Source organism: Zonotrichia albicollis, chromosome 19, assembly GCF_047830755.1.
Source record: "Zonotrichia albicollis isolate bZonAlb1 chromosome 19, bZonAlb1.hap1, whole genome shotgun sequence".
NCBI lineage: Eukaryota > Metazoa > Chordata > Aves > Passeriformes > Passerellidae > Zonotrichia > Zonotrichia albicollis.
Window position 1 is genome coordinate 6,949,192 of NC_133837.1, and position 25,580 is coordinate 6,974,771.

Below are 25,580 nucleotides of genomic sequence, written 5' to 3' on the forward strand. Positions count from 1 at the left end.
GAAAGAATATAACAGAGGAGTAAATAGGTTTGCTGGACCTTCCTTCAAGCAAAGTGTTACATGCAGGGACTTTTTGCTGAATAAATTTGAGAGGTGGGTAAACAGAATATGTGCAGGTATCACCAAGACAGCCACGATCCACCTGGAAGCTGCAGCTTTGAAGAAAACATTGAACATCACAAGAATTGTAGTAAAACTTCACTACTGGGAGCATTTTCTTTTTGTTGCATTTAGATTGTCATTGATCCTGCACTGGGTGTGCACATTTCACAAAATATGATCAAAAAGCATAAAACCAACTTTTAGTGAGCTGTTTTCTGACACACCCCAACAAGCTTCCTACACAAAGGTTTTCCTGTGCTTTAGGGTGTCATTTACTGGTTTCGTGAGGTGTGTTGAAATATATATGTATAAATATTTATAAAGATATATTAAAAATAGACATATATAGATATGTATAAATATATACGCACAAAATTAAATATAAATATAAATATAAATATAAATATAAATATAAATATAAATATAAATATAAATATAAATATTGAATGTAAATATAAATATAAATATAAATATAAATATTGATTGTAAATAGAAATATAAAATAAAGATAGATGTATGTGTATAAATATATATATGTAAAATATATACGTGTATAAATATTTATGGATAAATATACACATATATAGAGATATGTATAAATATGTGTATAAATATACCTGTAAATATATAAATATAAATATAACTATACATATACCTATAAATATAAATATAAATATTGAATGTAAATAGAAATATAAAATAAATGTAGATGTATGTGTATAAATATATATATGTAAAATATATACATGTATAAATATATATGGATAAATATACACATATATAGAGATATGTATAAATATGTGTATAAATATACCTGTAAATATATTCACATATAAATATAAATATAAATATAAATATAAATATAAATATAAATATAAATATAAATATAAATATAAATATAAATATAAATATAAATATAAATATAAAATGAATTTAGATATATAAATATGTATGTATGTATGTATGTATGTATGTATGTATGTATGTATGTATATATTTGTGGTTTTGTGGAGCTGGATTGCATTCTGGAAAAATCACTGGCAAAATTCCTGTGGTGCTTCAAGGGACAGGATCAGCCCTTTAATGTTTTAATAGTTTTCTGCCTCCTTATTGGCTAAAGGAGGAGCTGCAGTAAGCAGAGTTTGTGAAGTTTAGACTGAGCTCTCTCTGCCTTTAATCAGAAAAACCAAAGCGGAGTTGGAGCCTAGCAAAGCTAAACACTTCAGGAGATTTCCTCACTTATTGGAAAGAGCATTCATGGAACACTGGCATTCATAAAAGAAGACACTTTTACTTCTATTTTTTATTTTTTAATTAATATAATTGATCTTTAGAGTGAAATAGCAGCATATTGGGGACAAATCTACCCGAAAGGGATGGTGACGCTTCTTGCTCTCTGTTCCAGCATGGGACTCTGGTCCAGGATAGCTCCAACCTCTGCCAGCTCGCTCATGGTCTTGTTCCTTGTGAAACAGGTAAGCTAATTCAATAATAATAAATTCAATAGAAGGGAGTTCTAGCACGGAGCATTTTAAGTGTCACAAACAAAAAAGCATCTTTGTACCAAAGATCCTTCTGACATAACAATTAATTTTTTTTGCTAATTAGCCGCGAGAAATAATGGCTGCAAAGCTGTAGAGTTTTATATCAGAACTCTCTCTAAGTCATTTATTACTATTTTATTCTATTAATCCTCATTCATGCAGTGAATAAATTAGGTTTACAACCATTTGCATAATTACTTTTCATACCATTATTGATCAGCATTGAATTATATTTGGTTTTCGGTTTTCCTACCAGATAAAAATACTGTTATGAATTACATTTATTTTCTGCTGGTTTTTCTCTGTTCTAAACCCAGCTTTGATTTGTTTCTGGCACTGACTTGTGAGCATTGAATCTCCAATCTGTGAAATCTGGTTGGTTTTGTTCTGCACCTCACCTTCATGCAGAAAGCAAATAAATCTGTATAGGATTTCTGCTTTTATTTCTTGTACAGATTCACTAAACCTTTTTATTTTTATTATTTTAATTTTTTATTTTTATTTATTTTTATTTTTTTCCCTTAATCTTTACAAATTCCAAACCCTTACTTCTTACTTACCTTATAAAAAGGAGGGGTTTAGGTACTTAATGAGAAAATATCTCAGTGTAATTCACTTCAAGGAAATTTTCATGTAGGTTTTTAGTAATTCTTATTTCATTAATAATATCAACCTTGATTTGATTAAATTTTTAAAACAGTTACTGATATTTGGTAAATTTCAATTTAACTGAATAAAATTCACAGATATATTTAGGGTTCATTTCTATTAAGTGTATGAGCTTCAGGACAATAAACTGAAAGCAAAAAGGTATTTCTATTCACCTAATACCCATTTTCTTGGGTTTCTAAGAAAGTGGGTTTGCAGTTGTTTGTGCTGTAGAGCCAATATTTGTGTTTCGAACATTTTTATAAAGAAAAAATTACCAGGAGACAAATACATATATTTTTAAAGAAAATATTCCTAATATTTTATATAATTAAAATCTAGAGCTTCTCTGCACAGACCTTTTTTTTAAAGGACTGATACAACTCTCAGATTTGTGAGACACCTCAGACAAAGCATTAGTTCCATCAATGCTGACAGAAAATCTCCCAAATTTTCTGTGAAATCAAAACTTTGCTAGACTAATGATAGTGAATTAATTTGTTATAGTGGTTCTTGCAATTTCCTTAAAGAAATATGTGCTGTATTTCCTTTTATTTTATTTCATAAGGAAGAAACATTTAAAAGAATAACAGCCATAAATCTATTGAAATATATAAATACACTGTATCTGTATTTTCATAAATACAGAAATACACTATATCAAATATATAAATACACTATATCTGTATTTTCTAGCAAAAAACCTCTATAGATAGGAAAAATGTCCATCAGACTAAACCTGGATCAGGGCTGAAAGAATGAATAAATATTTTTCAGCTTTTATTTTTAGTTTATACCTAAATTGAAGGGGCTTTTTTCTGTCCATAAGAGCATAGCCTGAATAAACAGAAACATTTCATTTCACTGCCAGCTTGGTATAAAAAATTAAAAAGGCGAAATTCTGACTGTACTGTGGTCTGTTATGAAAAACTTAAATTCAAACCAGTCTGGAACCAGATATAATCCATTTCCTAAATGAAAGCTTCAGGCAGCATTTTCTTCTGCGTCCAACAAATGTCTAAAGAGTGGGGTCTTCCTGGTGCAATCTCAGTAAATATCCAGACACTTCCAAGAGTTTTGATTAAATTTCCTCATGGGTGAACTTCAGGGCAAGCAGGGGCCAGGCTGGCAGGCTGAGGCAGTTCCTTTATTACCAAAAAAACTTCAGACAACCTGAAATGATGCCCAGTGCAGGGCAAAACACCATGGACTTTCTGAGCTTCTGTCTTAGACATGGGAGTTTAATTTTCCCTTTTTGAAAGCAGTGGCCAAGAGCAACTGAAATGCACCACAGATCAAAGGCTGCATGTTTCCACTGGTTGAGATCATGGGAAATGTCCATGGAAGTTTGTATTTCTACCATGGAATTTGCACTGTACCTAACCCAAAACTTGGATCATCACAGAACTTCCCTGGGATTTGTTATCACAACCTGTGTTGTGATATTTGAGGTATTTGTTGGGGGTGGCATTCACATTCTCTGGAAAAATCCCTTCACCCAGGATTTTGCTGCTGGGAAGCTGAGAAGCCTCAGAGAAAAAGGAAAACAATAATTATCTGATTTGCTTCTCCTGTGTTTTGTTCCTTTGGAATGTGTTTGGAGATTGTTTGCCCACAGGTGATTGTTTCATTGCATTCTGCTGTGAGTTGTTTTCACTCTTTGGCCAATCAGGGCCAAGCTGTGTCAGGACTCTGGAGAGAGAGTTTTCATTATTATCTTTTTAACCTTCTGCAAAGAAGTATTCTTTAGTATAGTTTAGTGTAGTATTCTTTAATATAATATAGTATCATAAAACAATAAATTAACCTTCTGAGAACATGGAGTCAGATTCATCATTCCTGCCTTCATCAGGGCACCAAAGGCTGTGTGACCAAAACAAATTTATCTCACAAATATTTACACCAATAGTGATTAGGCATTGGCTATGTGACAAAAACATATTCATCTCACAAATATTTACACCAATAGTGACCAGGCATTGGCTATGTGACCATAACAAATTTATCTCACAAGTCTTTACATCAATAGTGATTAGGTATTGGCTATGTGACAAAAACAAATTCATCTCACAAATATTTACATCAATAGTGACTAGGTCACTATTATATATACATATTTGGTCACTGTGTGACCAAAACAAATTTATCTCACATGTATTTATATGAACAGTGACCAGGCATTGGCTATGTGGCCACAACAAATTTATCTCACAAGTATTTACCTAATAGTGACTAGGTATTGGCTGTGTGACCAAAACAAATTCATCTTACAAGTATTTATATCAATAATGACCAGGTATTGGCTATGTGATGAAAACCAAATTTATCTTACAAGTATTTACATAAAGAGTGACCAGACATTTGTTATATAACCAAAACAAATTTATGTCACAAGTCTTTACATCAAGACTGATCAGGTATTGGCTATGTGACCAAAACAAATTTATCTCACAAGTATTTATATGAAGAGTGACCAGATATTGGCTGTGACTGAGCCTTCAAATTTAAAGAAATGGACAATTCCATCAGGAAGTGATGTGGAACTGTCATTTAGACCTAACCTGCTCCTCACTCTTGTTGGGTAAACTTCCCATGAGTGTGTATCACTGAGTTCCTCAGCTCAGGAACATTCCCATGGCTGTGCATCACTGAGTTCCTCACTTCCAGGAACATTCCTCCTCTCCAGGAATGGAACCCAACGAGCTGCCAGGTAGCCACGGCGAGGTTCCCTCTGCATTTTTTGGCCGTTTAACACATTTGTTTATCAGAAGCTGGAGTGTTCTTCCTGCAGCCCAGCAGCTCTGTCACAAATGCGTCATCCCCAGGGCTCTGCCTCTCCAGATGGGGTTCACTGACCCACCAGTGTCTGAGGAATCTCCCCTGGCTCCCAGGATTTGGGGGCCTGCAGGAGGGAAATGTCAAGATGCTTATTTTTTTTATTTTGGAAACATGCATTCCTTTCTCATGGCTGCTGTAAATATTCTCTCCTTATCTTTCAAGCCCATCCACGGAAGAATGATTTCAGTTTTTCTGCTTCCCTCAAGCTTAAAGTGGGTGTCTGGAAATGAGATGAGAGACTAAAAGCAGAGTATTGAGCAGACGACAGTAAAAACATGCATGAAATAGTGAGCCTGCCTAAGAGCTAGACACCAGAACCCTGTTCTTGTTTTAAAAGTAAATAAATATTATTTTTCTTCATTAAAATAAAAAAACACCATAGGTTTAAAGGAACAAAGATGAAGTTCCATAGCCATGTATAGTTCTGGTTATATATCTCAGACAACATCAGGACAACCAACATGTGTTAAAGACTTTTTTAACCTATCATTTTTTCCTCCACTCTCCTCATTTCTCATTTCTCTCATTTCGGAGTAGAATTTCTTGTAATGGAAAGCAACCTGTCATTAGGGACTAAAAGGTTCTAACTGATTTTTCTCGTGTACAGTATTTTCACTCCCAGGCCAAAGGTTCTCTGCTGGAAAAAACCACGACTGGATGGAACAAATACAAACAGGAATGCTTGAAAATGCTGCAGGAATCATCTGTAGATAGTGGTAAGGAATTAAGCAATGAAGAAATTTATTAAGATTGATGAATATGCAAATATTGTCTTGCTGTATGTCTGTTCCTAAGTTCTAAATGTAGAACGATTCACCGGACACAAATATTAGCTTGAAGTCCCTCATTTATTTTCCTTTCTCTGTGGTTATACAATCATAAAATCACAGAATGCAGAACACCTGAGCTGGAGGGACCCCAAGGATCTCCCAGTGCAGCCCCTGGCCCTGCCCAGACCTCCAAAACCCCACCCTGGGCATCCCTGGCATTCCTGGGGAGCCTGGGCAGTGCCCAGGGATAAGAACAAATTCCTGTATTTCCCTAAATCCAACCCAAACCTCGCCTGGAACAGCCCCAGCCATTCCATGGGTTCTGTCACTGTTTGGAGCTGTCCCTCAGGAGGAATCTGCACACCCTGCTTGTGATTTTAATCAATAAACTTATCTCATACACAATATTTATCTGCAATATCTCATTACTCTGGAGCAGCTCGGAGTGGTTTCCATGATTGCTCATTGTCTGCACAACTTTTTGTAAAACTTTTGTTTGCTTCTCTCCCCAGGAGTTCACTGCAATGGGACATTTGATCAGTTTGTTTGCTGGCCTTACTCACCCCCAGGAAATGTCTCTGTTCCTTGTCCTTCTTATTTGCCATGGCTGGAAAATGGTAATGTGAAAGTGACACTAAAATATGGTTTTTATATTATATATTAAATATATTAGATAATAATATATTTGATATAATTAATAATATCCTTTTTTATGCCAATAAGCATTAAGACACCAAGTTCCTATCTAATTTCACAAACTGTCTCTGCCAACAACTTAGGACAAACCAGCTCTTCATAATAAACAAAAGCATCTTCTCTGCATGGAATGGAGACTTTTTTTCCTTTCTGAATTCCTACAGAAACAAGATTTCTGGTCACATTTCATGGATGGTTTAAGGTTTTTTCCAGTGTCTTGTATTCATACAGAGCACCTGCTCCATCACAACAAAGCAATTCTCTGAGTTCTGAGCTGAGCAAACCAAGAAATTTTGGTTGTTGCTATCACCCTTGAACAATTTCAACTCAAAAATGATTGAAAAAGCTCAGGTCTGATCAGAAATAAATGGATGGCAGCTGTTGAGGACGACACCAAACAAACACCAACCAGGGTCCCCACACCTTTCCTCTGATGCTGTGGGCAAATTTGCAATTAGTTTAATTGGGAAAATGCAGTGAAAACCAAGAAAAGTTCATCAGTTCACCCACCTGCTGAAGGTGCATAGAAATGAAATATCAGCAACATCAGATATTACAGAGAAATATCATTCCCTGATCCCATCCTTGTGCAGTTTTGATTTACCCATTCACGAGCTTTAAGGAAAAATGAATAAAGGGAGATCTCTGTAGGCTCCTCTTTTGGATGTACTGTGTGGGTTTTCTTGTAAAAACAGGTACATCCTGGGAATTTATTTCTGCTGGATTACATTCCTACTCTGTCCTATGTAAATATAAAAAATATATTGACAAAGATTAAAAAAAATAGTTTTATCCTTTTTTTTTTTTTTTAGTATGGGTGGTGTAGAGTCGATTGTGGAGGTAGAAATCTTTCAAACATGTATGAAAAATGAAATCTCTATTTTGACCTTTCAAACTGAAACTCTGTTTACTTTCAGGAAGTGTAGGACATGTATACAGAGTCTGCTTGGATGAAGGGATTTGGCAAACAAAGGAAAATTCCACAGACATTTGGCGGGATAGTTCAGAATGTTCTGAGAAAAATCATTTCCAAAAAAATGTAAGTATGTTTTATATTACAGCTGAAAACTTTAATCTTCCTAATCCTTTCTTGAGTAACTGACAAAACATTTCCATTTAATACCTGCAAAGCATCTTCAGATTTCATTTAAATTACCAGATGGAAAGCTGTTATTTTATTTGTAAGAAGCAGAAGATATTAAAGAAGGGGATTCCTGCTTTAGATGCCACAAGTTATTTTCTGTTCAGAGTCCAGAGTTCACATGGGCTGATTTTCTGCTAATAAAATAGAAAAACATTGCAACTTGTCAAGCAAGTAATATCCCAGCATCTCCCCAAATCACACTGGTCTGTGAAAATCAGAGAGCTCAGCTTCCCTCCTCAGCCTTTCAGCATTTAATGAGCTGTTAATTGGTATTTCAAAGTTAGCTGGGCAGAGGCTGCAGGATTCACTCTCATCCAATGCCATCCTGTATTTCTCACATTGCCTCAGGCCAGGGGCTGGGCTTTGTCAGCCAGGCTTCTTTTGCCATGGAATTCAGAATTAGGTCTCTTAGGTAAGCACTATCACCACTGGTTTTTACTTTTTAATACTGACTGAGTGCTTTTCTTACTTTATCGATAACACTGCTCTACTGATGGGTTATCAAACATTATTAGTTTAGTAGGTCTGTGTATTACTACATGTTTACTAAGCTCTTTATATGGTAAAGACATGAATTTCCAACTTCCCGTTTATTTGTGCAAATGTAATAAATATTAATTAGTTATTAATTAATTTAATTAATTAAATATTAATTAATATTAATTAATATTAATTAAATAATTTGTGTAATAAATATTAATTAGTCTATTAATAATAAATATTAATTAGTTCCGAGTGTTTTCCAAGGTTTTTGTTGACCATTCTGGATCAGCATATTTGATATTATTTCATCTTGTGTGACAGCAGACAATTTCTTTGAAAGCTTTAACCAGCTTTCCTATCAGCACTAAATGTGGGATTGTTTTGTTTTATTTAATTGAATAAATTTTATTCCATTTGTTTTATTTAATTGAATAATATGGGCAATTTGTCTGTGTTATTTAATTGAAACCCCCCAAGCTGTTGGAAATCACCCAGAGTCAGTATCTTCACACATCAGAGGAATCATCTTGGTTTGATGTTCTTTGGTCTGGCAAAATTGAAATAGCCAAGGTGATAACTTGAGATTTCTGCAAGGTTTTTATCTGCTGGAATGTTTCCATGGAGCAGAGTGACCAACAGCTTGGAATCTCCTGCACCCACACTGGGCTCTTTCACCCCCTTCAAGAGTGATTTGGTTTTATTTCTCTAATAACTGGAAATATTAGAGAAAACTGCTGCCAGGAAGACAGTGCTAAAGTCCTGGTGCTGAGTAGGAGAAGAAAAACAGCAAAATCACTGAGGAAAAGACACAGGTTCCAAGAAAAGCTCTGTAGGCCAAATGTGGATTATGAAAGCCACACGTCCTGTATCTCATTGCCCCCTCAGACATGCTCTCCTTGGGCTGGAAGTTTGAAGAGTTGAGAGGCAGACATAAGCAGCTGAAATGGTAAAAATAGGAAAAATAAACGTTAAAATAGGCAAATTGAAAGGAAATTTGTGCGGGGCCAGGAGCTGGACTTCAACAATCTTTGTGGGTACCTTCCAACTCAGGATGTTTATGATAATCTATCAAAGTGTGAGTAGTTCCCTTCCTCCTCTGAGGTCTCATTTGTTGTTCAAAGGCATTCAAGACAGCTCTAATTTAATAATTATTATTTTTCCTTTGAACTCAAGACAGAAGTCAGTCTGTTTGAATAGCTCCAGGCAGAGCTGGCTCCCAGCATTGTCAGACACAGCTGGGCAGTGGCTGAGTCCAGGCCACACACACAGGTTCAGTTATCTCTGATTTGGGCTGCAAATGGTGTTTGTGCAGGAGAAATCTGGGATTAGTCTGGGAAAGCCTTTGGATTTAAAAAGAAACTCAGGGTGCAAGTGTCTTTGTCACACACTGATTTCAAAAGCAGTGCATGCAGAGAGTGTTATTGTTACATTTTCTGAAAAAGCCCTTCGCCAGGATTTTTCTCCTGAGAAGCTTCAGAAAAGAAATGGAAACAATAATTATCTGATTGCTTGGAATGTGGTTTGGAGGTTGCTTACCAACAGGTGCATCTTTGATTGGTTCCATGTTAATTGTTTTTACTTAATAAGCAATCCCAGCCAGCTGTGTCAGACTCTGAGTCTGTAATGAGTTTTTATCATTCATGTCTAACCTTCTGATGTCTCCTTTCTCTTTCTTAGTATAATTTTAGTATATCAATATGATATGATATTATATGATAATAAATCAGCCTTCTGAGAACTTTGAGTCAAATCTCCTCTCTCATCTCATCCCAAAAACCCTCACAACACAACAACAATTAGTAATCACAACAATTAGTAACCTGAGTAGGGATCCAAATCCTGCCCTAGCTCCTTGAATGAATATTGTCTTTGTAAATACATATTTTTTTATAGTTACATAGGACAAAGTAGGAATGTGATCCAGCAGAAATAAATTCCCAGAATGGACCTGTTTTTTGCAAGAAAACCCCACAGAGTACATCCAAAAGAGAAGCCCGCCTCTCCCTTTATTCAAAAATGTGACCCCAAAGTTCCTGAGCTGAGTTCCCCCTCGCCTACATAACACATTTCTCTTCTTTGTTCCCAGGAAGAAGAGCACAAACTGCTCACCACATTACAGCTGTTATACACAATAGGATATTACTTTTCTCTCATCTCACTGGTATTAGCTCTGCTTATACTTTCTTTACTCAGGTGAGTAAAAATTCACATGCATTTTAAATGTACGGAGCCCTGTACTCATATCATTTTTCTTATGAAATTGAAGTTATCATTTAGTTATGAGTGATAAATTATCATTTAGTTTCCAGTGTTCCAGTACCTGAAAGGGGCTACAAAAAAAAAAGCTTGGGATGAGCTTTGGAAAAGGGCATGGAGTGATAGGACAAGGGGAATGGCTTTAAGCTGAAGATGGTAGATTTAAATTAGGTGTTAGGCAAAAATTCTTTACTGTGAGGTCATCCAGACAAACTGTCCCATTCCTGGAAGGTTTTAAGATCACATCCTGATCTAGTGGAAGATGTCCTTGCCCATGGCAGGGGAGAAGGAATGAGATGGGCTCTTAGATCCTTTCCATTCCAAACCATTCTGTTGGTCCCCTGAAAATAATTTGTATTTTTCCAAGGAGCAATACAAATGCAATTTCTAAGCAGAATCGATGGATGGCAACAATATGAATGCAACAGTTGTTTTGCTGAGTTTTTGTTGTTTTTAATTTTTTTTTTCTGCAAATTACACCTATTCTGGAGGATTTGTGAATTATTTTTTTCTCCCTCAGAAAACTTCACTGCACAAGAAACTACATCCATATGAATTTATTTGCATCCTTTATCCTGCGTGCTGCAGCAGTTCTTATTAAAGACTCTGTGTACAACAATATTTACTCAAAAAGACCAAATGATGAAAGTGGATGGATTTTATACCTCAGTCCTGAGGTAATGTGTCAATTCATGGCTGATAATAAATGTCTGCTTCTAGTGCTCATAACAGTTATAGTTTTGAAATTTTCCCTACAGCATCAAGTGTTGAAGTGTTTGTAAGCTGAGCTTTTGTTGAAATTTTGTTGATAAAAGTTGGGGTAATCAAGATGAAATCCTGATGTAAGAGATTTCTTTTAAATGAATAGGATGAACAAATTAATTGATTGTAATATTTAGAAACAGCCACTTAAGCAAAGCATCTCACAGCTTGTAGCCTTTAGAAAGAAATCTGTGGTTTTATTTGGTACAGATTATATATATATATAGCTATATATTATATAGATATATCTATATATTATAACACTCATTATATATCTTATAATATATATCTAATAACACATTACAGTAGATATATCTTATAATACACATTATTATAATATATAATATAATATATGTTATGTACATTATTATATCTATATATTATAATATATACATTATATATTATATAACTATATAATAGATATGATATATTATATTAATAATTATTTTATATATTATATTTCAATAATTATATACTAGCCATATACATTATCTAGTTTTTATATATTAAAATAAATAAATATTTATAAATATTATAATAATATAATATTTATATATTTATTATTTCTCTATGTTGTTGTAGGAATAGAGCTTACTCATGTCAACAAGGAAAATTATCTGCAAGATAATTAAAGATAATTATTATTTTAACAGCTCACCAGTAAAAATTCTCACATGCAGATCATGACATCTACATTTACTCCTGTTCTCTCATCCCTACAGATTGTAATCATCTGCAGGACTGCCCAGTTTTTCATGCATTACTTTGTTGGGGCGAATTACTTCTGGCTGCTGGTGGAAGGGATTTATCTGCACACGCTGCTGATAACGGTGGTGCTCTCTGAGAGGAGGCTGCTGCAGACGTACATCGTGATAGGATGGGGTGAGTCCACAACTGCTCCAAGCTCTGATTTTCTTTGCCTTTGCTGAGTCAGTGGAGGATATTTTGTAAAGGAATGAAAAGAATCTACTTCTAGAAGCTTGGCTGGAATAGATTCTTCTTTTCTTTTCAGTTGTTCCAATCCTGTTTGTGGGCCCATGGGGAATAAGCAGATCCAAACTGGAGAACACTGGGTAAGTTATTAAATAAATTGTTCTTTGGAATCCTGACTTTGTTTGCTTGGCTGTACTTGGCACAAGAACTGACCAGCAAAATATCAGATTATACAGCACCTATGGATATTTGTTACACTTTCAAGGTTCCCTTTAGTACTTTTACATAAAAAAAAAAAAACTTTAAAAAATGATATAAAAAACTACTGGCAATTCTCAGATTTCCTTATGCATTTAGCAATTCTCAGATTTCCTTGCACATTTAGCAAGGAGTAAAATGAACTTTCACTGTTGCTGAAATGTTCATCCATTTACATGAGGAAACTGGATATTTTACCTCAGTCTATAGGAAATGTTTTAATTCATAGATGATAATAAATGTGTGCTTCTAGTGGTCATAACAGTCATAGTTTTGGAAGTTTGCCCTACAGCATCAGCTGTTGAGGTGTTTGTAAGCTGAGCTTTGGATGCTGAAATTTTGTTGATGAAAGTTGGGGTAATCAAGATGAAATCCTGATCGTAAGAAATTTCTTTTAAATGAATAGGAAGAACAAATTAATTAATTTTAAAATTTAGAAACAGCCACTTAAGCAAAACAACTCACACCTTGTAGCCTTACTAACATGTCAGGAAGGAGAGGAGACCAGTGCTTTCCTTGGAAAAAGAAATCTACACTACAAAGGAAATCTGCCACCTACACTTTGAGTTTATTTCATATTCACTGCCACTTTTTAAAGAAAAAAAATGTAATTTTTAATGGAGGCTCATGACCAAACCTGACAGTGATATTTGGTGAGAAACTTGCACCAGCAAGCACCAGTTCCTGCTCTGAGTGATGCTCTTGGTGACAGCCCATAAACTTTGTTGTGAAAAATGCCAATCTCTTGGTTTTAGAATTTTAGAAGTTTAATAGTAATACAGTGGTTATAAAAAGAGTAATGTAATTAGAGTAATAAAAATTTGGAGAATTAGGATTTAGGATAATATGAGACAATAGAAACAAAGAGTTACAGATAGTCTGGGTTTCTCTTTCTGGGCAAAATAAGCCCAAAAAGGACACACATTAACAGAGGATTAACTCTTAAAAGCAACAGCCTGGTGCATATTCATACACCTCATACATGATGCATAAATTCCATTCAAATACAGGATTCTGTCTGGTCAGTGTCAGCTTCTTCCTCTGAATCCTGACAGCTCTTCAGGTTTCAACCCAAAACTATATTTAACACACTACTTAAGAAAATTAATACAGCATCCCTTTCTAACATAACACATATAATATCCATTTTAATATTTGCAAAAAGCCAGTCATAAAATACACATTTTTCACATTTGTTCTTTATGTATGGAATCTTTTGTTCTCCTTTTTTTTTTTTGTGGTTTCTAGAGAATTTTATTTGCAATGCCAACATGGATAATAAGCAACATCCAAGCCATAATTATGGTCTTACAGAGTCAGATAAATTCTAAATGACAAGCCAAGATCCTACAGAACCTCAGGCTAATTAGCAAGAAGAAATAGGACAAATCAGAGGGGTAAAGCAGGAGAAAAAGAGACAGCTGCAAAGAAACTGCATGCACATTTTTTATCAGATCAAGAAGCATGGTCACAATTCCCAGTTCATTCATTTCCAGTCTCCAGTTTCAGAGAGAGAATTTCAGTAGGATTTTTTCCATTCTGAGGGGTTGGTGTCATGTTTTGTGGATTCAAAGACTGAGTTTGATGGATAGTTCTGAAGTTTATGGTCCAGGGAAACCTTTATCAACACTGATGTGGTGAAAAGATCTTCAGGGCTGTTGGTGAAACTCTTCCTAGCTTTATTCCATTTCTTCTGGGGGCCACCTGAAAATGTTGAACTTCTCCAAGTTCCTTTTGAAATAAATAGACAAGGTATGTGAACATTCTAACTCTTTTTTTTCTGCTAGGAAAATGATTATATTTTAAATTATTCTCCAGGTGCTGGGGAACAAATGAACACATGGGGATCTGGTGGATCATCCGAGGACCAATGTTGTTTTCCATTGCAGTAAGAATTATATAACCTGTATTATTTTCCCCTCTTTGGTCTTTGTAATTAGTGCCATTTTTGTCCTTCAAAATTTTGGAACAAGTAAGGCACAGTTTCCTACCACAGAAATATCAAAATAATATTTTATATTTCAATAATTCATAATTCATATTACCATAATTTCATAATATTTAAATTTTCACATAATATGACAGAAGGGATAAAGTTTTGTTCAGAAAATGTTGAAGCAGGGTTCTTTGTTAAAGACATGAAATGTGATTTTGTAGTGGAAGATTATGTATCAAATTCTATGCCAGGCTGAATAAGGCAATGCAAAGTTACTCAATTTTGCATATTTATTATGTGACAATAACCTGCTTGTATTCAAACTTCAGCCCGGCTGCATTCCAGTTATTTGTTGACAAATTTTGCAGGTGATTAATATCAATTATACATTTATTTAGTTGTTAACTGATGAGTGTAATAACATTTGCTCTAAGTAAACCATATGTGTTTTCCTTCAAGGTTAACTTTGTCATCTTCTTAAAAATTCTCAGAATGCTGATTTCCAAACTGAAAGCTCAGCAAATGACCTTCCATGACTACAAATACAGGTGTGTAACAAATGACACAGAAGTCCTGATAGCTTTTTCTTGAGTTGGGTCTTATGAGCTCTTCTTGAATTTATCACACTTGAGATAGCTTAGCTGCTGTGAATGGTGTGAAATTAGTAGGATGGTTTTCGGGGTAATGTTGGAAACGGAAAAAGTTTAATAAAAGCCAAAATAACAAAGCTTTTTTAGAGAAAAACTGAGCCAGGGGTAAGAGGCTTTTGTTAAACCACTTTATAAAAGTGATTATTTCTTTTGTTCTCTTCTTTTTCTAGTGAATTACTTAGGTGGGACTCTGTCCAATTGGGTAATTCTAGTTCTGAGGTGAAGTTTTAAAGGTCTTATGAGGTGTCTTTTAATGAAATTGAGGAGAGCAACTTTTGGGCTTTTTGATTTTTAAGTAGACAAAGAATAATTTCGTCACTTTGTTAACAGAGGGTCTATTCCTCCAAAGTCCTGGCCCCTTTTTAAACATTTTGTCACATCAAAAACTTGTCAGTTTCCCCTAAAGGAAATTTAAGGGAAAGGAAATTTCCACCAGGAGTAACAGGTATCCAGAATATGGGAAATAGCTATATTCTGAATAGATATTCTGAATATTCTGAATAGGCTCCCCAGACATTTCCATATCTGGGAGCGAAGGCAGCTCAGCACCTGTGCTGAGTTTTGGGGGCATTTTCACAAAGTTTTTCTTTTTTCTTTTTTTCTTTCTGAGATCTCTGCCCTCAGGTATCTCCTCTCACTCCTGTGCCTCTGCTGCTGTGACACATCTTTCCCTTTGTCACCAAAATTTGGGAAGAAAAAGAAAAACCCTCTAGCACTATGTTTCTGGCCTGATAGAGAATCAGAATGACTTTATTCTGGCCAGGATGTGCCATGGAATACATTTCATTTACAGAAGCCTTTTAACTAGACTTTCCACAGATTTATGCCTACGTTATCAAAACCACAAAACTTCTACTACCATTTCAAGTCAGAATACTGAGGACATGATTTTGGATTAATTTCTTTGTCTCTGAGCTTTTGATTTTTGGCTCCAAGGATGTTAAAAAAATACAATAATAAAACATTTTCTTTTTAAGATTGGCAAGATCTACACTTGTGCTGATTCCATTGTTGGGGATCCACGAATTTGTGTTTACCTTCATCACTGATGAGCAGGTGGAAGGACTTTCAAGACATATAAGGCTTTTCATTCAGCTGACAATGAGCTCATTTCATGTAAGTTCTGAAAATATTTGTTTTAGTGTTTTAATATCGTTTTTTGTGTTTTGCAAATATTGGTTTTTTGGTTCATAGATCCATCTGCATTTGTTGCTCACCACAGTTACAGTGAATTCTGATTTAATATTATATCCCAACCTACAATATCTCTAAATACACTGTTGCAGTAACAAGATAAAACACTCATAAATAAATATGATAGTTCCAAACACCAAAAAAAGGAGTTTAACATTAAAAAAAAAAGGTGTTCTCTGATAATAGGTAACAGCTAATCACAGACTCCTGTAAACAGGATTAAAATGGTTTATTTAAAACGCTCCCAGCCAAAATTATTGCCATGAGAATGTAATACAAGGTTTGGGCTCCATTTTCCTAAAGGATGTTTGTTCACCTCACCTGCAAAGTGACACTGCCAGGTGCACACTCACAAAAGTTCTGTACACCTGCATCCATTTTTAGTTAGATTTAGGAGAAAATTTGTCAGAGCCCTCACAGGATGGAACAGAAAAATGGAGCAGCATCTGCAGGTGGAAAAGAAGTTTCTCACCCAGCCAGTCAGGGGTGTTTTACAGTGTTCAGGCACTTGGCTCCTCTTCAGTCCCCCTGTGTGGCGGTGTTTGCAGGGGTCCCAGGATGAGGGAAGAGATGAGGATCTGACTCCATGTTTCAGAAGGCTGATTTACTATTTTATTATATTTATTATATTCAAAGAAAATTTTATATTAAAACTATACTAAAAGAATAGAAGAAAGGATTTCATCAGAAGGTTTGAGAGGAATAGAAAGGAATGAGAATAAAATCTTGTGACTGACCAGAGAGTCCAAGACAACTGGACTTTGATTGGCCATTTAATAGAAACAACCACATGAGACCAATCACAGATGCACCTGTTGCATTCCACAGCAGCAGAAAATCATTGTTTACATTTTGTTCCTGAGGCTTCTCAGCTTCTCAGGAGGAAAAATCCTAGCAAAAGGATTTTTCATAAAACATGTCCGTGACACCCCTGCCTTGGTTTGGTTGGAGCAGGAAGAAGCTGAGGAGAGGGAGGGAGTGTGGCTGTGGATCTCAGCTGCAGCTCTGGGCTGAAGGAGCCACACTCCATAACCAAAGAGAGTTCCAAGGAGCCACATTCCAACCAAAGAGAGTTCCAAGGACCCAGACCCCAGGGTGAGCTGCTCTGGAGCTCAGGGTGGTTCTCTGATGGCCACTCATGCACAGGCTGCGCCTCCATGGAACCATCTCCAGTTTGCCAAGCACTGGGCAGTGGCACAAACATCTGTCTGTCTGTCTGTCTGGAGTGCTGCAGCCCTGCTAAATACTGAATTTTTGAGAGACTGCTAATGAACCTGCTAAAGTTGTCCTTTATCACATCTCCCTGCCCTGACAGCAATTTCCAAATCTTTATTTGCTGCAAAGCCCGGGAATCTCTCTGGCTCCAGTGGCTGCTCCTCAGCAATTCACTGCTCTGGCACCGCTGCCCTCTTCTGCAGCCTGAGGCCATCTGAGCCTTGTTTTGCTGCACTTTCCCCACAATTTATCATAATCCTGGGTTTTTCCCTTTGCATAAATGCACCTGTGCTCTGGTGTATGTATGCATCAGTGTTCTGGCACTGTTATTGAGGCTGTAATTTAAAATTTACACCACAGCTTGAGGGGAAAAATGTGCCAGTGACAGCAGAGGATTCCTGGAGAGCCACAGCCCCGAGGAGCCTGCTGACATGGTGTTCACAAAATCCCAGGATTATTTGGGTTGGAAGGGACCTTAATGTTGGAGTATAAGTTCCTTGGTTAGAAATATCCTTACTTGGAGAGGTTGCAGTGCCTAGATGTTATTTTAGAAGTGCAGAATCGTTTTAAGTGAAGATTTTATTTACTGGCTTCTACAAAGAAATCTGATATATAAACCAGCTTACTTATCCTTGCTAAAGAACACAAACTTCATTCCTTTTAGAGAAACATGCATGAGCTTGGCAGCATGTCATGCTTTAGAAGCAAAGCTCCATTAAAAAATACCCAGAGATCTCAGCCAATGTTTATTGCAGATTCTCTTTTTTAGCTGCAGCATTATTTATGAAGGGATTAGCCAAAAAGCACATAAACTGTACCCAATTACATTTGTTTAGTCTGTAAATCTTCTCAGTAGTTTAAAAAGGCAGTTAAACTGTTTTGTTAAAGAAAAACAATTATCCCTGGGATCTCAGCTGAAGGTTTAACTCAAAACATTTTCAAGGAGCACAAAATTAAATTCTAAATAGGAGTTCTGTTGTAGGTAGGATGCTGCTTTGCTTTAGGAAAATGGGGAAATCTAAACATCTTGGCTCCCTTGTGCATGGAAATTGTTTCCCTCTGGAAAAAAACCCACTGGTTTCTGGTGGAGAGAACCCAGTTATTTGATGAGTAATTTATCACATTCCAATTGTCATTAAAACTGAAGAGCAAATTTGAGGTTTAGGTGTGCATCTGTCCTTTCCTATTGGTGTTTCTGCTAATGAACATTTGTTCTGAATTTCTGCTTCTCTTTAATTCTGTAATCACTTATTATCATTAATTTCACCCATTATCATTAATATAATTTTCATTCACACTGGGATAATTCTGAAAAAGGGTGTTTGAGAAGTCACAACACACTGGGAAGCTTTCTAAGTGTGAAAATCAATTTACTGTGAGAAAAATGAGTAAGCATTAAAGAAACCAGGATTTAATGAAGTGAACATCAAATATAAATAATCAGTGAAGTTTTCCTCCTTCTGGGGGGATTTTACAGCGCTTGTCGCTCCTGCTCTGACCCTGCAGCAGCAAAGGAGATTCCCAGAGGATTTCAAACTGAAATCAGCCCAGGGAGCCTCACAGGCAGCTCAGCCTCTGCCTTTCTCACCAGGCTCAGGAGTTTAATTTAAATCCTCTTTCTGCCTGTGGTGCCTGTGAGGCCAAATTTTCAGTTTGTACCCATAACAAAAAACCCCAAATCACCCAGCAGAGTCAGGAACTTTCTACACCCCCTAAAAAAGAGAACTGCTTCCAGGACCAGGAGAAGTTCTGCATAAAAATTTGCTTTTTAAGGTAGTAAATTTGTATTTAATTTAATATATTTAAATATTTGATGAGACTACATTATATATTTATGTGATATATATATATATATAAAACATAAATATCACTTATTAATATCACCTATTATCTCTATAATCACCTATTATCATTAATATCACCTATTATTAACTAATATCACCTATTATTATCACCTAGTAATAACACTTATTTTTAACTCTATAGTAACTTTTTATCATTAATATCACCAATTATCATTAATATACCCATTAACTAATATCAGCTATTATTAACACCTATTATCACCTATTAATATCACCTATTATTAACTCTAATTAACTATATCTTCCTACATTAACCCAGGTGACAAATTATAGAAATAAAATACATGAAAAAGCAATTTTGTTTGCTGTTTCTCCTGTCCCCATTTCCACTGGTGTGGCAGATAAACTGCACATATGCTGAAGGAATTAATGACTCCAAATAATTCAGGACTGCTGGAAAATTAACAGCAGGCTCAGAATGCTATTGGTTAATTTTAGGTATAATGAAAAATGTTGAAGTTTCTGTGTATTTATTTTTAAACTTTTGTCTGAGCAAAGCAGAAATATTTCTGGAAAAAAGTGAGTGTGGGAACAATCAAATGCTGTCAGCTGAATTGCACCTTTGTAGCTGTGATATAAATATTGCCTTGGACTCAGAGTATTTATTCTCTTAATCAGAACTTGTGTCACAGATGCCTTTAGACAACCAAAAAAGGGAATTTCCTGAAGCAGGGGGAATAAATCTGTATCTCTGTGGGGCTGAGATGCAGCCTGTAAGCTGCTTTAGCCTGAGACCAAACCCAGATGCAGACAGGCAAATGGAAATTATAATTTTGGGATTTTGGTTTAAAACAAGTTGTATCTGTAGGGTTTTTTAAGGTGTTTATCTGAATCAGTTTCAAAGGAAAAACAGAAATTCCAAATGGCCATAACAATATAGCTGAACTTGGAGCTAACACTAATCACTTAATATAGAAATAATTTGTAAAATGAACCCAAAAGAGTTCTCAGTAGAATAATTCACAAACCCAAACAAGCATAGAGATAATAATATGAGAAACCAAGCTGCTTTTTTTTATTTTACCACGTGGAAATAGCAGCAGTCACAATATAACAGCAATTTGGAAAAAGCCCCAATATTATGTGGTAGCAAAATGAAGATAAAACTGGGGTTTATATATATTATTATAAATAAAATATATGCATAATTTTATATATACATATATATACATATATAAAAATATATATTTATAGAAAGGATATATATATTATATAATATATATTTAAATATATATAAATAAATACATATATTAAAATTTATATAAACATATATAATTTATATTCTTCAGCATCTGCACAAAATGTGCCCTGTACTTGCCAAGGAAGTGCCCAAAACCAAGTGACTGGGTACTTCATTAATTAATAAGAAATAAATAAATGCAGCAACCAGTTTCCTTTTTGAACATTAAGGAGCACTGTTGAAATTTATGGTTTTAACATTATTGTCACCTTTAAATTAGAGCCTCAGGTATTTCCTGCACATTGATTTTTGCTCTGACTCTCTTTCTCTTACAGGGTTTTTTGGTAGCAGTTCTCTATTGCTTTGCTAATGGAGAGGTAAGACAATGCTGTGAGAGAAGCTTTTAGTTCATTTTAGTAGAATGCTTTTAGTACATTTTAGTTCATTTCAGTAAAATGTATTAATGTAAAATGTATTAATGACACCAGGAAGGACGAACACACTGACCAGCTCTGCTTATTGAGAGCATGTGTGCATTCTTTTGAGCTGTAAAATTGTTTTGAGTGAAGAGAACAGCAAGAACTAGCACAGGTTTGAACTCAAAAGCAAACTATTCTGTCTTCTTGTAGTTTAAAACCATGCCCCCCCCCTTGTCCTATCACTATTTGCACATGTAAAAATGTCTCCCAGCTTTTTAATATGTCCACTGTAGGCCCTGGAAGGGGCACTAAAGAATCTTCTCCAGGCTGAACAACCCCAGCTCTCTCAGCTTGACTTGCTACAAGCTAGATCTCAGTTTTTTATATGTTTTCTAAGCTGAATCTGTCTCTTCTCCCTGACATTTGGCCCAGGTGCAGACTGCCACTACTCACACACATCACATTTGCAGAGGAAAAACCTTCCTAAGTCAGTGTGAAGAGGTTGGACTCTTCAGATTGATTTAGCAAACAAATCTGTTCCCACCCTACAAGCACCAGGTGCAAGATAAACCCTGTTGGGGAAGATGAAACAGGAAAGCCTTATAAATATGATTGCCTGGCAAAAGATTTTGAGAATATAGAAACAATAAGAGAGATTGAAATGGAAACAAGCTTTGAGACACCTCAGTTGCTGAAAAACTGGAAAACAATGGTGTGGCCGGCTGAAGGTAATCCCCTTTTGATGGAACAACACCCTCTGCTTGCAGACAGGCCCAAGGGTCAGAGCAGACCCTACAGCTTGGCAGAAGGGGCCCAAAGAGGAGTTTTTAGGGTTTAAAATGTAACACAGAATGGTAATGCAGTGATTCTTATAGGCTGTATGTAAATGCTATAGGATTTGTACCTTGTATTAGATTGGTTAGTGAGAATTAGAATATTCATCACAGAAGAAGATTTATGGTATTGTAACAGGAACCTCACTCTCCCATCCTCTTTACCCCTCTCTTTACTTCTCTTTCCTTGTCTGAGCTGTGGCTGGCAGCTCCCAGCAGGGCCCTGCACTTGTCCCTTTGCAATAAACCACAAATTCCAAGGCCTGGCTTCAGAGATATCCCTGTCCATCCCACCCCCCTATTCACTCCTACAAAACCCCAAAGGGGCAGGAAGCTCAGCACTTCACAGTTCCTCTCATTTTACACCTGCTGTTTGTGTCAGGGAACTCCAGGTGCTCACATGCCATTACCAATGATTATTTTCTCCTCTCCTCAGGTGAAAGCAGAGCTGCAGAAGCAGTGGTCCCGTTTCCTGCTGGCAGATCCCTTGGGCTGCAAGCTCTGCTTTCTAGGGGAAAACATCAAATACCTCAGGAAATGTTCGCAGAAAAGGAAAAAGCAGCACCTCAGCAGCAGGCACCACTTGTGCCTGGAGGTGAGCAAGCCCTGGGAGCTGCAGCTGCAGAAGAGGCAGAGCCCAGGGGCCAAGGCAGGCCCTCCCCAGATGAGCATGTCTGACAGCAGCGAGGGAGAGGTCACCACTGCAGAGACCACCGAGGAAGTCTTTGAGGAAAGTGAGATTTAGGGAGATTTCTCCTGGGACAGCAGCTGCCTGCAGGAAAAGAAGTGTTCATCTCTCAGCTGCAGCTGTGCAGAGCTCTGGGATGGAGCAGTTGATGTCCCAGGTGTTCCAGTTTCCTTGGGCTGAGAAAAATGTGATTTACTGGAGGTTGCTAAGCTGTGTGCCTGAGAGGTCTTCTGGATGGAGAGTTTTTGCTTTGAGCTGACGTTTCCATAGCATACACCAAGGAAGCAGGATGAGCTCTGGAGACACATTTTGTCAGCTTCATCCATATGGGACTGGCTTGAGTCACGTCATGAGAAATCAATTTTTCTCGTTCATAGGAGTGGTTCATAAATAGAGAGATGTGTGTGGAAGACTCCTTCCTTCACAGACTGAAATCATAGCCCATCTCAAGAAAACCACCCCAATTTTAGAACAAACCAGACCAAATACACACACACATATACATATATATATGCATCTGTATATATATATGCATATATAGATTTATATTTATATATATGTATATATAGGTATATATGCGTGTATATATATATATATATATATATATATATATATATATATATATATATATATATATATACACACACATATATATATAACCAAAAAAAACAACTTGGGAAGAACCAAGCTTTTCCTTGCATTTTTGAGCATCATGTTAAAGTTTACTGCTGGAAATGTCATGAGATGAAAAACCAAAACACTTCCATGGAATGTGCCCAAATGAAATGTTCTGATAGAATTTTTGTTACCTTCTTTTTTCTTTTTTTTTTTTTGTCACAAGCCACTGTGACTTGTGGTTTGCTCTACACGTGTCCTTAAAGACAAAACAGTGGTGAGCGCTGCCTCCGCCTTCCTCCCAGGGGACCCAAAATGGATAAAAACATGGAATTTTGACAGCACCAAGAGTATTGTGAAGCCCTTCTTTCTCCATTTAACAAGAGCCATGGGAAAGTTTCATTTCTCACATCCAAACTCATCCAGAGACCTATGAAATGCATCAAGTTTGTAAATATTCTATGACTCCCATAATTTAGCAATGCTCTTCTGATTATTTATCAGGCTACAGAGGTTTAGCCATGCAACCTGTGGCATTTATACGCTTTTATTGCAAAGAACAGATAAATTCATTGACTAGCACTAGTTCAAGAACCTATTTCTGGCACTTTAAAAAAGTATTTCTTTTACAGTTCTATCTCTGTTACCTATTTAATCAATACCAAGTTGTATATTTCAGTGATATATTAATAAACTGTAAATGTTTGATCTATTTTAAAATAATTTATCTGCAGTTTTAAAAGGTATTTTTTACTCGAATGTGAAATTTGCTTATATAGAATTTTACTGCAATGGATTTCTTCAGCAGCCACTGGAAACAGCAGACAGCACACATGCACACTTTGTGTATTCCTCAATTGAAAACACACTGATTTCTTCTAGAGCCATTGTTTGAGATATTAAAGAGACTGAAGAGATTTAGAATGTGTTTTACTTAGGTGTTAAAGACATTGAAATGGTTAGATCCTATGGCATCTCAGTGAAATAATCTACTTTTTAATTGCATTTTAAAGATTTTAATGTGGTCAAGAAACCAATTTTCTGTGTTTTGAACAGCAGTCCCTCTAGCTGCATTTTCTCCTCTCTATTATATGTGTTTGGGATTTTTGCCTCTCTCAGTTTATAAAAATCAACTGTTGTTATATAAGCAAGCCCTGTTGGCCTGAGGTCTAATCCAGACAAAAACAACCATCACATGGATTCCTTCACAAAGTGCCTTTCTTAGTAGATAACAGCAAGAATACAGCATTATTTATTTTACAGAATTATTACAAGCTCCTAATTTCTAAATATTTCTAGAAGACAGCAGTGAACTTCACAATTCACATATGTGGGAAGGCATCACTGTCACTGCTAGAAATGAAGGGATGGGACTATGTTTAAGTTAAGAACAATTTATTGTTTAGATAAACATCAATCAGTGAGATTTTAGAGGAGTAAGCATTTGATTATAGCTTAAGAGTAGTTACAAGGTTTTTTGTTATAAGGTAATATAAAACTTTCTAATAATATATTAGAAATATATTCAAAATATTAGAAATAGTATTATACTTCTAATATATGATAGTATATATTATTTCTAATATATTATATATTATATTTTTAATATATTCTAATATATACAGAAATATATAATATTAGAAATACTATTATTAGTAATATATATTGCTTTCTTCTAAAGGCAACTAATAGACAGTTGCCACAGGGTTTATTTTACTTTTCTAACTTACCATTTTTACTTCTGCTGCACTGTGGATACTTTTATCCAATGGGCTTCTAACTCACAGGCACACATTGGCTTCTGTTTTAATTTCTAAACTCTTTAGCTTATTCCATATAACCACACCCCTACATTATAAACTTTTCACTATAAATTATATTAATATTATTATTTCATTTTGCATTATAGACTTTTCACTATCTTATTTAATACAATTTCTCACTTACTTAAGGCATATTCTTACAACTATAGAAACATAATTTACGATTTTTCTGCTTAATGTCTGTGTATTGTATTTTTAATCAATCTGTCTTTTAGGGCTGCAGATCCAACTCTTCTGTTTCTGTTTTTTCCAGTTCCCACAGGAAGGACAAGAAATAGGATCTTGTTCTAACAAGACAAGAGTGGAGGAGACAGCCTGACCTAAACTGGTGTTTGTTTACAAGTGGTATTTTATGGAAATTATGGATCTAATTTGCACACTGACTAATTATCAGGCAACATAAAGTTTTACATTCTCCCAGGGGTTTATGCTGTGCAGACCTGGTAAAAGGTCTTTTATCCATTAATTTTTCACCTTTACTCCCCGGATTTCCACTGCCTCTGGAGAAAGCCTGGTGGGAGATAAAGGCTCCCCACAGTCCTGGGACTCTGCTGAGTCAATCCATTCAGTAAAACAATTATTATTGTCAAATGAATATTGGTTAATTAGTCCTCAAAAACAACCCATGCCCAAACCTGGCTGCCACAGCTTTGGAGTTGTCTTTGCCAAGGATTTTGCTTTCTGTCAAAACTTGCATGACCAAAAAAAGAAAAAAAAAAATCACATTC

General features: G+C 35.7%; 1 protein-coding gene across 1 annotated transcript; it reads left to right on the plus strand.

Annotated features, from left to right (window-relative positions):
- The first annotated feature begins 1,294 nt into the window (after window positions 1-1,294).
- On the plus strand, window positions 1,295-22,909 carry GLP2R (glucagon like peptide 2 receptor). Its single transcript, XM_074555197.1, has 13 exons — window positions 1,295-1,577; window positions 5,755-5,848; window positions 6,415-6,519; window positions 7,516-7,641; window positions 10,316-10,418; window positions 11,002-11,158; window positions 11,966-12,125; window positions 12,256-12,316; window positions 14,253-14,322; window positions 14,830-14,918; window positions 15,998-16,136; window positions 20,810-20,851; window positions 22,163-22,909. The coding sequence occupies exons 1-13, from the start codon at window positions 1,479-1,481 to the stop codon at window positions 22,469-22,471; spliced, it is 1,554 nt and encodes a 517-aa protein (XP_074411298.1). The 5' UTR covers window positions 1,295-1,478; the 3' UTR covers window positions 22,472-22,909.
- Window positions 22,910-25,580: the final 2,671 nt, after the last annotated feature.